At 44.8% G+C, this 13885-nt stretch overlaps 1 protein-coding gene across 1 annotated transcript; it reads right to left on the minus strand.

Annotated features, from left to right (window-relative positions):
• Positions 1-4586: 4586 nt before the first annotated feature.
• On the minus strand, positions 4587-13585 carry LOC119975995 (extracellular calcium-sensing receptor-like). Its single transcript, XM_038816009.1, has 5 exons — positions 13313-13585; positions 7644-8480; positions 7225-7452; positions 6570-6693; positions 4587-5500 (listed from the first exon to the last, which is right to left on the minus strand). Exons 1-5 carry the CDS (start codon positions 13568-13570, stop codon positions 4587-4589), a joined length of 2361 nt encoding a protein of 786 aa, XP_038671937.1. The 5' UTR covers positions 13571-13585.
• Positions 13586-13885: the final 300 nt, after the last annotated feature.

Here is a 13885-nt window from a genome sequence, read left to right on the forward strand (position 1 = left end):
GATGAGTGAAGAAGAACACGCAACACCAAGTCAATCAACACTAATCCTGTGCGTTTTGTGATTAATTCAGCATCCAGTTTGCTTGATGCTTCCAGAGGATTGGAAATACCTCTGGCAGGAGATTTATTCTTCTCACTACATGTAAGGAAATTACAAACAGTTTATTTTTGAATGTATTCAGGGCCCTACATTCCACTGAGTGATAATATTTTCTGTAACAATTGAATTAAGATAAAACACTAGCAGATTTTGGACGCATAAATAACAGGATCAAAGGTCGCCCAAATTGGGCGTCCCAAGTTTCAGCAGAAATTAGATTCTTTCTGGCCTGATTGTCCCCTCGAACCGTCATCCATACAGATCCCCGCAGTTCCCCCAACTAAGTGGCCTGCGTCAAACCGTTCCTCTAACATTGAGTTTTGGGTGACAAGGTATTGGCGGTGTTGGCAGGCTTAAAATTGGACGAATATCCAGGTCCAGATGAATTGTGCCCTAGGCTGCTGTGGGAGGTGAGGGAGGAGATTGCAAGGGTTCTGACCAAATTGTTTAATTCCTCTCTGGCCAAGGGGGAGGTGCCAGAGGACTGGAGGACAGCTAATGGTTCCACTGTTTAAGAAGGGTTGTAGGGATAAGCCAGGGAACCACAGATCAATGAGTCACACGCCAGTGGTAGGGAAACTATTAGGGAAACTATTAGGGAAATGTGTGTCCCTCTCCACAGGTGATGCCAGATTTGTTGAGCTTGTTTGTATTTTCATAAACATTTTGGCAGTGTCTCATGCATGCTAAGAAAGTATTTTGTTTCCTACAATTTCAGGATCGGTGTAAAGGTAACTAGCAATTGACTAATGTGTCATCTCTTCACAATGCACAGAGATAAATATATCATCTACTTCATTAAATATATATTGGCTATCTTTGGAAAGGAATACCTTGAGTGTCTGTTTCAGGAATTCCTAAAAAGATGTCATACCATTTCTGCACTTCTTCAAAATACTTTCATGGGTCCTTCAGGTCCATTTAAGTGAAACAGACAGAATTGATCTCTGACAGTGCAGAGGAACATTAGTGGATAGCGACAGAAGGAGTTCAGTTAGCACACTTGGCCTGTTCCACTATTCAACGTGTTCACTGTTGACATGAGACTTAATTCCATAATATGTTTAGTTACCTAAAATAATCTATCTCAGTTTTGAAATGAACAACTAATTTAGGATGATTTTCCATTTGCTGAAATTAGTTCCAAACTTCAAACACACTGGACAGTAATTAATGCAGGTAACAGGGGTCTTGCTTACTGGAGGGCCCCATGTCATCTCCTCGTGGGAAGACCCACCGGAATTCTACAACAAAGAACAATACAGCACAGGAACAGGCCCTTCGAACCACCAAGCCTGTACTATTCATGATACCAACATTTGCCAAAAACTCAGCACTTCCATGTGTTTGTCAAGATGCCTTTTGAACACCGTTAATGTATCTGCTTCCACAACCACCTCCAGGCAATCACCACCCTCTGCATAAAGAACCAGCCTCGCACATCTCCTCTAAACTTTGTCCCATGGACCATAAATCTATGTCCCCTGGAACTGACCCTTTCACCCTGGGAAAGAATGCCTGCCCATCCACTCTATCCATACGTCTCCTAATCTTGTAGACTTCTATCAGGTCATCCCTCAACCACTGGGTCTATTCAGCCTCTCTACATAGCAAACACCCTCCAGACCAGGCAACATCCTGGTAAACCTCCTCTAGGCCCTCTCCAAAGCCTCCACATCCTTCTGGTAGTGTGGTGACCAGAATTGTGCGCAATATTCCAAGTGCGACCTTACCAAGATTCTATACAACTGTAGCATGACTTGCCAGTTTTTATACTCACTGCCCCATACAATGAGATCAAGCATTCTGTCTGCTTTCTTGCTTACCGTCTCCACTTGTGATGCCACCTTCAAATATCTGTGGACAAGCATGCCCAAATCTCTAAGACTTTCTATGTTCCTAAGAGTTTTGCCATTGACAGTATATTTCCCCTCTATGTTAGACCTACCAAAATGCATTGCCTCACATTTGTCCGAATTACACTCCATTTGCCATTTCTCTGTCCAAGTTTCCAACCCATCCATATCCTGCTGTATCGTCTGACAATCCTCAACACTGTCTGCCACTCCACCAATCTTATCATCCGCGAACTTACTAATCAGACCGGCTATATTTTCCTCCAAATCGGTTACGTACACTATAAACAACAGAGGCCTAAGCACAGATCCCTGTGGAACGCCACGAGTCACAACCTTCCATTCAGAAAAACACCCTTCTACTGCTACCCTTTATGGGCTCCCAGCATGTGTCTGTGTGCATGCGGATGACGGGTATTATCAGGTACCCTGTGCCTGATGACCCAGCATTCGGAGGTCGGGGGGGGGGGGGGGGTGGCCTGGGGGGTGGCCTGTCGAGAGCCAACCCACTGACTTGCTGTCAGTTTCTTCCTGCTCCATTCACGTATTCCGCAACCCGCAATCTATCACCCCCAGCCTGCCCTCAGTAACCTGAGGCCTCCATGATCCTGGGCCTCTCCCTGGGTGCATTGCTGGCAGCGCCACCTCTCCCGCTGGTTCTGGCGGCAACATACAGCTGTTCGCCTCTAATTAAAGTGATTTAAATTCTCAGAGTCCTTGATCAGAAGGAAGGTTTGCCATAAGGTTTGCCTTCTGGTCTACACGCACACAGACACATTCTGGGCGCCCACACGATTTGATTTTGAGTTGGGGCTCCCCGAATTATGACTGCTCCACCCGCCTCTGGTTGAATACCACGAGAATTCATTCTGCACTATGGGCTGGAATCTTCTGTTGTAACCTGTACCGAGCTTGGAGACGGAAAGGGCATTTAATTAAACCGAATGTTGATGACCCTGAACTCCTCCACCTCCTCATCCTTTTCACAAATACCTTGTGGGCGGGATCGCCTATAGATGACCTTCTCGCCCTGTGGCCAATTGACTTAAATGGCCAATTAATGATCTTCTGAAGTTAATTCTTGAGTCGAGCTATCATTTTGGGAAATCTATGTTACACATCATCCCATGCCAACGTATCCTTCCGAAGTTTGCATAAATGCTCACAGTATGCCAGGTGAGGCCTAACTGGGTCTTTTTATAACTAGAGCATGACGTCTGCTACATTGTACTCATTCCACTAGATAGCAAGGTCAACATTCTATTAGATTTCCTGAATATTTTCGTTACCTACTCTAAACGTTTTAATGATGTATGTAAATTGACCCCCAAGTGATCTCCACCGTTTCTGACATTGCACTATTTAGAAAGTGCAGTGTCCAATCCTTTGTAGATTCAAAGTGGATGACTTTACATTACCTCTGTTTGCCAGTTTCACCCATTCACTTAATATCTGTTTATAATTGTGTGCTTCCATCCAGACTGCTTACAACACTGCCTATCTTTCCATAATCAGCAATTTTGGATATGGTGCTTCCCGTTCCATCGGCAAAGTTGTTAACAATGGTGGATAGTGAAAGTCCCACATCCATGTGTCACACTCTGCTCATTAGAGGACCTTCCTCTTCCACTACACTCTGCCCATTGTCCCTCAGCCAATTTCCTAACCATGTTAATAATTTTCTTCAATTCAATGAGTTCCAGCTTTAATCAACAGTCACTTCCAAGCGAATTCATCAAGTGTCTTTTGGGAGTCCCTAGAAATAACTTCCACAAACATTCCCTTCTCCAATACTTTAGTCACCCCTTCAAAATATTAGCCAGGTTTGTTAGGCATGATCTGCCCTTTACACATTAATGTTGACTCTCCAGGACCAGTCGAAAATTTTCACGGTCACCCTATCCGTAATGATAGACTCCAGTGACTTACGGATAACAGATGTTCAGCTAACCGGTCTATCATTCTCTGGTTTCCCTCTTCGCTCTCTTAAATAGCAAGTGACATTCATTTCCCAAAATGAGAGAACTTTGGAAGATTATAGTCGGGGTCTGGGCAAGCTTCTTTAAGTGATGTGCTCCCTCAGCACTGCACTGAGTGTGGGGTGACATAATTACTTAAATCTCCGAAGTGGGGCTCCAGAGGTAAAAGTGCTATCCTCTGAAAAGACGTTACCGCCTTTTACAGCTTCGTACAACACGACAAGTATTTGTGAGGAATTGATTAGAAGTCTTCTCCTGTTTTAAATGTGGCTCACATTGCTACCTGAGATCTGGTAAACGTCAAGTATAACGATTGGAAAATACCGAACATTGGTGAATTTTACTTTGCTTTTGATCGTCTTTCTTTAATAACCGCAAATCTCCAAGTTCATTCAATTGTGTGTCACATTTTTCTTTATTCCCAAAGTATAATAGTAATGAAATTGGATAGATTTATATTAATTTGGCATTTCATTGCATGGTGAAGTTTGCATATATTTTATTTTTAAATTGTAGTAAACATTCTCTCATGCAAATAACTATACACCAATAGCAGGTGCTTTAAACAAGGCAGGAGAGCTCTGTTAATCGCACTAAAGCCAAATTATTTAATGGCAAATTGTATTAACGTTAAATTATAGTCGAATGGTTGTCACAATTTCTTGGAATTCACTTTGCCCATCACATGTTCCTTTGTATTATATTCTGGTCTCAGCAAAATGATGTAACATTTAGGAGCGAAAATGCAGACAAGAAGACCAAAGCTGGATGCCAAAATAGCGAACACCTCGACGGCTACCGTAAATTTCCCATGCGAGCTTGTATAGGCTGGAATGAAGGTTATCCACACTGTACAAAATATAAGCATGCTAAAGGTTATGAATTTGGCCTCATTGAAATTATCGGGCAGTTTTCGAGCTAGAAACGCAACGACAAAACACACACAGGAAAGAAGGCCCAGAAAGCCCAGCACACAATAGAAGGCGGTTGTCGATCCCACATCGCATTCCAGAATGATTTTATCCTTAAAATAGTTGGTATTTTTACGTGGGAAAGGCGGCGAGGTAGCTAGCCAGATTGTGCAGATGAAACTCTGCGCCATTGTCAGGGCGCACACCGTCAGCCGCTGCCGTGTGGGCCCAAAGTATTTCATCATATTTCTGTTAGGAACTGTGGCCTTAAACGCCATGACCACAACAACTGTCTTGCCCAGAACACAGGCAACGCAAAAGACAAAAGTAATGCTGAACGTCACGTGGCGGAAGATGCAAGACCAAAATGTTGGCTCGCCCATGAAAATGAACGAGCAAAGGAAACACAAGGTGAGTGCAAACAGCAGGAAAAAACTGAGCTCGGAGTTGTTAGCTTTAACAATAGGAGTGCGTTTGTAAATGAAGAAAAGAGCAGCCACGCCCATTGTGAGGACCGCCCCAACTATTGTAAGTGCCATCAATACAATGCCTGTTATTTCGGTAAACCCCAGGTATTCAATTTGCTTCGGTATACATTGATCTCGCTTCAGACCAGTCCAATATTCGGGAGGGCATTTGATGCAGTGTATCGAATCTAAGAAAAAGCAAAGGGGGAAGACAGGGAAAGAATTTATTTTGGGGCCTTAAGACCATAAGACACAGGATCAGAATTAGGCCACTCGGCCCAGCGAGTCTGGTCTGCCATTCAATCATGACTCATATTTTTCTCATCCCCAGTCTCCTGCCTTCCCCCATAACCCCTGATGCCCTTATTAATCAAGGACCTATCTATCTCTGTCTTAAAGACAATCAGTGATTTGGCCTCCACAGCCTTCTGCAGTAAAGAGTTCCACAGATACACCACCTTCTGGCTGAAGAAATTCCTCCTCATCTTGGTTTTAAAAGATGGTCCCTTTTGTCTGAGATTGTGCCCTCTGGTTCCTGTTTTTCCTACAAGTGAAAACAACCTCTCCACGTGCACTCTCCAGGCCCTGCAGTATCCCGTAAGTTTCCATAAGATCCCCCTTCACCCTTCTAAACTGCAACGAGTACAGACCCAGACTCCTCAACCATTCCTCATACGACAAGCTCTTCGTTCTGGGGTTCATTCTTGTGAACCTCCTCTGGACCCTTTCCAAGGCCAGCACATCCTTCCTTAGATATGGGGCCCAAAACTGCTCACAATACTCCAAATGGGGTCTGACCAAAGCCTTATACAGTCTCAGAAGTACATCCCTTGTCTTGTATTCTCGCCCACTCGACATGAATGCTAACATTGCATTTGCCTTCCTAACTGCCGACTGAGCCTGCACGTTAACCTTAAGAGAATCGTGAACAAGGGCTACCAAGTCCCTTTTGCTTCTGATTTTCTAATTTAGAAATAGTCTGTGTCTCCATTCCTCCTTCCAAAGTGCATAACCTCACACTTTTCCACATTGTATTCCATCTATCACTTCTTTGCCCACTCTCAGAGCCTGTCCAAGTCCTTCTGCAGCCACCCCGCCTTCCTCAACACTACCTGCCCTTCTACAGACCTTTGTACCACGTGCAGATGTAGCAAAATGCCTTCAGTTCCTTCTTCCAGATCATTAATGTATATTGTGAAAAGTTATTTAGCAACCGCTTTGCAACGAATGAGTAGGAAGCGGCTGAACTTTACACACCTGTAGTGTTGCTGATTTCTCCGTCGCCACACGGGATGCAGTCAAAACAACAGAGCGGTTGGTGCTTTTTTGCTGCTTTTCTCGTTCCGGGGGGACAGTTTTCAGAGCACACTGCTCGTGGAATCTTGTTTAGAGCAAAAAGGAAACGATTTGAAGTAGCGCAGAGTGCAACATGGTCTGTGTATTGAAACTTTGGACATCACTGCACTTTCTGTAGTGGCCATTTTGAATTGTTTTGCAATGTTCTTTGAGATATTTTATGAATGAAATATTTTGGGGGCATAAAAGGTAAGTTGTATGCCGGATATTGAATGTACTTTACCAATATCAAGAGTATTGAAATTATACTGACGGACACGAGAAAGGGAAGAAAATTGAATTTTATTCCCACTTTCTATATTCTTCAGTTTGAAGATCTCGGTCTGTCAATGGAATCTAAAATGTGAATGTAAAGATATATACTATATGGAGGCACCGAGGAATGGAATAAACTATGAAGACAAGTCGAATTTTATTGCATTTCTTGTGATATTCAAGTTGAAATAATTTGTCATGCAAGTTTTCTGAATGAATTATAATTTTGGCGATTGTTCACTTTCTTTTCGGTGAGTGGATTTTCCTTCGCATCTGTGCCCAACTACAGCCGTGATCTTACCTCGCTCTTTCCGCCACTCCACACAATCAACTCCTCCTTTAATGTCAGTGCTTTCCCTGGAGGCGCCGACCCATCGTACGCCCCGACAGTCAAAACATCAGCGCCGCCAAAGTCATTGGGCTGCCAGTTTACAATGTCATACCTTGGAACCGGATCTCCGTTTTCATCGAAATGCACTTTCTCACCAGCTTTGGTTGCGAAATTGACAGATTTTATATAATGCAGGAGCTGCCATAGCGAGAGAGAGAAAACTGAATAGGCATTAGGAAATAAATCTCACCTTGCATTCTTTACAATTATTTAAATATTCAATACTACGAAGCTATATTTAAACATGGTTTCAGAGTGGCCAACCCGTTTTTAGAAGCCGGACTTAAGTGATTTTGTTTTCAATGCCAAGAGCAGCGCATTCCGTTTACCTGCCAAGGTTCGAAAGCTGAAATCATTGCACATTTTCCGTTCTCAAACGGCCCTTTTCCACGCTCACAGGTGAGCATATTGTGCAGTGCGTGGGCCAGAGCATACACCGCCTTGTACACGTTGTAGGTAATCCTGAACTCTGATACTTCGGTATATGCATTGGTCAATTCCTGAAGTTGTTCCTTCCCCTTGCATCCAGTTTTCAGTGAAGGGGATTCCAAAGCTTCCGGTTTGTGTTCGGTCGCTCCCAGAATACAGTCGAAACTTGCTTCCCAGAACTCTTTCATCAAAGCGTTTCGCGGGTAAACGGAAGGACGGATGTTCACTAGAAACTCCTTTAAGCCAGGCACATCTTCTTTACGGATTGCAATCCCGATTGCTCCAGTTAAGAATTGCCTGTTTTCTTGGGGAGTGACCAGTGAGGTGGAAATCCAGGCTTCGCTCCCCACCCATTGGATGCCACTGATGTTCTGTCGAGCAACCTCCCTCAGGAGAATGGCCATATCAGCTTGCGCAAGAAATGCCACGATAACTTTGGTGCTAAATTTCTTTATGACCTCTACCATTCTGAGCAATCTCTCCCTCGGGTATTTTCTGTGAAAAGACTCAAAATACGCAATGCAGACGCCCAGTTGCTGCACAGCCTCTGTGAAAGCCTGCATTCCGAAGTTACCATAGTCATCATCACTTCGAATCGTCCCGATCCACGTCCATCCAAATCGCTTCACAAGCTGGGCTAAGGCTTTGGCTTGGAAGTAATCACTCGGGATTGTTCGTAGAAACGAAGGATATTCCACTTTATTGCTGAGACAGGCGCACGTGGAAAAGTAGCTCACCTGTGGACAATCAAAATGAGTTACAGTGAAGTAAAATAATATCTTGTTGGTTATTGCTTTCGCTTGAACCAAGATCAATCGATTTTGTCACAATATGAAAAATTGAAAATTTGCTTATTGTCACAAGTAGGCTTCAAATGAAGTTACTGTAAAAAGCCCCTAGTCGCCACATTCCGGCGCCTGTTCGGGGAGGCTGATACGGGAATCGAACCGCGCTGCTGGCCTGCCTTGGTCTGCTTTAAAAGCCAGCGATTTAGCCCTGTGCTAAACAGCCCCCAATATATTCTGTTCAGCCCATTCCAGACCTGATATTTTGCAGATAAACCAGGCAGAAACATCAAGTGCTTCTCATTACAGGGGCTGGTTTAGCACAGTGGGCTAAACAGCTGGCTTGTAATGCATAACAACGCCAGTGCGGGTTCAACTCCGTACCAATCCCCCCAAACAGGCGCTGGAATGTGGCAACTAGGGGCTTTTCACAGTAACTTCTTTGAAGCCTACTTGTGACAATAAGCGATTATTATTTATTTTTCCTAATGGCTGGTTTACCACAGTGGGCTAGAGAGCTGGCTTGTAATGCAGAACAAGGCAGGAGCACGGGTTCAATTCACATACCAGCCTCCCCGAACAGGCACCGGAACTTGGGGCTTTTCACAGTAACTTAATTGAAGCCAGCTTGTGACAATAAGCGATTGTTATTATTAAATCGGGAGAGGGGACAGGAATCTCGGATAATGCGCAGGTCCAGCAGGTTTTAACAGTGGAATCACCATGGCAATTGACTGTCATCATTGTCGGAGGTGGGTAGTCCTGCGGTCAAAATCCAGGGAGTAGAGAGGCGTGAAGGAGGGAGTGGGCGTGGTGAGGTTAAAGACATCGCAAGCAGAGAGGGGATGGCGGAATCGGAGGATATCACCGGCTGGGGGGGGAGGGAGACGGTGAGGTGGGAAGCAAGTCTGATTGAGGATGGGGAAACACTCCTCCTGATCTTTCCCACACGCAGTAGTCCGGGTGCCCCCAGGAGGTTGGAAACCCTGTCTTCAATGGTTAAATGTAATTGTCAAAATCTGGTGCACGCAGTCTAGTTTAGTGTTTTGGAAAGTAGATTAATTGCCAGGCCCCACAACCCCCCTCATTAAAATCGGAAGCAGGCGTGAACGGGGGTGGAGTTTCAGATTTCTGATATGTTAGCGTGTTAGCGACCCCAGCTCCTCTAGTGCCCACAGACCAGGGGGCGAGGGCAGTTTATATTCCTGCCATCAGTCACTGTTGTGGAGCAGAAAGTAGCCAATTCGCGCAAAGGGCAGCACGGTGGCATTGTGGATAGCACAATTGCTTCACAGCTCCAGGGTCCCAGGTTCGATTCCGGCTTGGATCACTGTCTGTTTGGAGTCTGCACATCCTCCCCGTGTGTGCGTGGGTTTCCTCCGGGTGCTCCGGTTTCCTCCCACAGTCCAAAGATGTGCAGGTTAGGTGGATTAGCCATGATAAATTGCCCTTAGTGTCCAAAATTGCCCATACTGTTGGGTGGGGTTACTGGGTTATGGGATAGAGTGGAAGTGTTGACCTTGGGTAGGGTGCTCTTTCCAAGAGCCGGTGCAGACTCGATGGGCCGAATGGCCTTCTTCTGCACTGTAAATTCTATGAAAAATCAAGGTCCCACAAATGGGAATTGAATGATCATTTATTTTCACCCCTACAGTTTGGCGTTCATTTTTGATCTGCTAACTCGTCTGCTTTTCTTGCAATGTGCCAACGGAACCTTTTATCAGCCTGAAACAAAGAGGTTATCCCCAGCTGCCCCACGGAAAGCTAGGGCTTGGGAAATCAATCAGATTTCATCCAACTGGCCTCTGGACTTTGCTAAACCATTTATTCTGATGGAAAATAGGGCCAGGTGGGGTTAACATGGTTGGGCAATCTAATGTTATCAGGACCTCTCAGGGTAGATCAGGTTAAAAGGGATCAGGCTCCAGCTTTCAGGTCTCATCTGAAAAATGACGCCACTAACAGGACACCCTCAGTACAGGACAAATAGTTTTAACTTCTGGAGTGACTCTCCAGCCCACGCTCCTCCGATTCGGAAGTTGTGGTGCTCTCTCTGAGCCAATGTGGTGCTTAAAATAGCGTGGGTGCATTTCTAAAATTCATCTTTAAAAATTTATTTGCTGACTAGGCCCGCATTTATTCCCCCATCCCCTTTGAGAAGGTGGAGGTGAGCTGTCTTCCTGAACCGCTGCAACCCATGCGGCATAGGTGCACCCGCAGTTCTCTTAGGGAAAGTGTATCTTCATAGGATTCCTCCCCATTAAACACTAACATCCGTAGAAGATGCGAAAATTCAGGGAAACAGTTTTCTGGCTCTGCTGCAGGGCAAGCTTGGGGAACGTCCATGGAGTTTCACTGCCATGGGACCTCCTTGCCCTAGAATTTATCCACATATTCGCACCTTCACTGAGACCACCTATTTCCACCATTGTAACACCACCGCCTTCCTGCTACTGAAACCTTCATTCATCCCTTTGATGCCTCTAAACCTGACTATTTGAAAGCACTACTGGCTAGCCTTGCGCAATCTACACGCCGTCAACATAAGGTCAGCCAAAACATTGCTGCCCAGACCCTAACCCGCACCAAACCCCGTTTATTTTTAGAAATCCCATCCTTGTTTTCAAATATCGCACGACCATCACACATCCAAATATATGTAATCTCCATCAGCCCCACAACCCTCCCAGATATCTGCACCCATCGAATTCTGGTCCCTGCAGCGTTCCGACATTAATTGCTCCACCATCCAAAGATGTGTTGGTTAGGTGGATTGACCATGCTACATTGACCCATAGTGTCCAAAGGTTAGGTCTGATTATGAAGATAGGGCAGGGGAGTGGGCCTGGGTTAAGTGCTCTTTAAGAGGGTCGGTGTAGATTCGATGGGCCAAATGGCCTCCTTCTGCACTGTAGGAATTCTGTGATTTGCTTGGACCCTAAGCTCCGGGATTCCCATTCTGCATTGCTCCGTCCCTCGCCCTCGTTTTTCTGCTCCATGAAACTAAATCCTTGAGCAAACTTAAGTCAGCGGATCTAATGCGCCCTCTAATGTAGTTCATTGCCATATTTTGTTTTATATTAATCTCGTAAAGCATTTTACAACATTTAGTTACACGAAGACTCAACATAAACATAAGTTGTTGCAGGAGCAAAATCCATGGAATTTGCTCATTACAATTCAGATATGAATTGTCCCTATGTGTAACAGCGGCTTTCCCCAGCGTTCCTGTTTGTGATGATAATTATGAACAGGCGTTATTATATAATTCTCCATTGCAGTGTGAAAACAGGGCACTGGGCTCAACAGGTCAATCTGGTGCTTCTATTTCACAGGAACCTCCTCCCACTAATGATCATTCAGCAACATGAGCATATCTTTCTACTTCACTTTTCTCCTGAAATGCATCCCATGCTGATCACCCCAATTATTCATTATAGGAGTGCCTTCCGCAATCCGACCACTCTCTGGGCAGTTTCCCCTGAAATCACTATTGGATTTTCTAGTCATTATCTTATGGGTGTGGCCCTAGTTATTGTCTCCCCGACAAGTGTCTCCCATAAGACATAGGAGCAGAATCAGGCCATTTGGCCCATCAACTCCGCATTGCCATTCAATCATGGTTGATATTTTTCTCATCCCCATTCTCCTGCCTTCTCCCCGTAACCCCGATCCCCTTATTAATTAAAACCCTAACTATCTCTGCCTTAAAGATACTCAGTGATTTGGCCTCCACAGCCTTCTGCGGCAACGAGTTCCACAGATTCACCACCCTCTAGCTCAGGAAATTCCTTCTCATCTCTGTTTTAAAGGATCGTCCCTTTCGTCTGAGATGGTGTCCTCTGGTTCTAGTTTTTCCTACTAGTGGAAATATCCTCTTCACATCCACTCTATCCAGGCCCCGCAGTATCCTGTAAGTTTCAATAAGATCCTCCCACATCCTTGTAAACTCCAACCAGTACAGACCCAGAGTCCTCAACTGTTCCTTGTCGGACAAGCTCTTCATTCCAGGGATCACTCTTGTGAACCTCCTCTGTACCCTTTCCAAGGCCAGCACATATTTCCCTAGATACAGGGCCCAAAACTGCTCACAGTTCTCTAAATGGGGTCTGAGCAGAACCTTATACAGCCTCAGAAGCACATCCCTGGTCTTGTATTCTAGCCCTCTCCACATGAATGCAAACATTGTATTTGCCTTCCTAACTGCCGACTGGACCTGCACGTTAACCTTAAGAAAATCGTGAACAAGGATCCCTTTGTGCTTCTGATTTCCTAAACATTTCCCCATTTCGAAAATAGTCTATGCCTCTATTCTTCCTAAACGTTCACATGAAACCGTTTTATACTCTCATAAAAGTAATTGAATTTAAACCTACGGCCATGCACAGTTTAAACGCTCGACGGCATCTCTACTGTGGCGCACTTTATTCAGCACTGCTCCTACAAAATTGCATTTTCAGCCCTGTGGGGTTCGATTTCATCAGGTAACAAGGTGTTCTTAGAGTTTTAAAGTTACTAACGGAAGTCTGTTCCTGAAACTATGGTGTGGTGTCAAACATAAGAAAAAAGCAAATTACTGCGGATCTAGAATCAGAAAGCTCAGCTTTGACAAAGAGACATCCAGACTCGAAACGTTCGCTCCCTTCTCTCTCCACAGGTGCTGTCAGGCCTGCTGAGATTGTGCAATGTTTTCTCTTTTTGTACGATGTCAAACACATGGTTCACCACTTTTGCCTTGGAAATTGTAAAATGACATTCGGTAAAACTTGCATTGTCCAACTTACCACGGGAATTCTAAAAGGACTAATTGAAGTTGCTATAGCTACAGATTGCGATGAACTCGAATCGGCAATAATAGCAGAAACCGCCGAGGATGTTTTACAGATGGCCTCTGAAGAGGCTGCTCCTTCTGTGTTGATCATCTGGAGAGTTGCTTTCATGGACAGATGGGCCAAAGCACACGAATCGTGAATTCTGTAGCCCAGTGTAATATTCGGGAGTAAGGACGAATCGTTATTTATTTCTTCGATGGCAAATATCATCGTCTGCACAAAACGAAACTCTCTGAACTCAAAGCTGCGGAACACAACACAGATTGGCGCGTTGAGTACATATTGACGCAAATATTTGTTGAGCAAAACATTGGTGCAGGTGTAACTCAGAATGCGCTCCAGCAGAGGAGCAAACATGAGGAGATGGTGGTAGAGTGGTTATGCCGCTGACTAATAATCCAGAGGTTCATGTTCTGAGGACATGTGTCAATTGATAAAATCCGCAATTTAACTCTAGCAAGCAGTTTAGTTCGAGGGCAATTAAGGATGAGCAACAAATGTCGCCCATGTCCCATCGGATCATAC

This window comes from Scyliorhinus canicula, chromosome 13 (genome assembly GCF_902713615.1).
Source record: "Scyliorhinus canicula chromosome 13, sScyCan1.1, whole genome shotgun sequence".
Taxonomy (NCBI): Eukaryota; Metazoa; Chordata; class Chondrichthyes; order Carcharhiniformes; family Scyliorhinidae; genus Scyliorhinus; species Scyliorhinus canicula.

Coding starts and splice junctions, on each gene's coding strand:
- LOC119975995 (XM_038816009.1), bottom strand. CDS start 13,570: ATGATATTTGCCATCGAAGAAATAAATAACGATTCGTCCTTACTCCCG. Junction 8,481..13,312: donor GTCCTTTTAGAATTCCCGTG/GTAAGTTGGACA, acceptor GATTGTCCACAG/GTGAGCTACTTTTCCACGTG. Junction 5,501..6,569: donor AGAAATCAGCAACACTACAG/GTGTGTAAAGTT, acceptor GCTTTTTCTTAG/ATTCGATACACTGCATCAAA.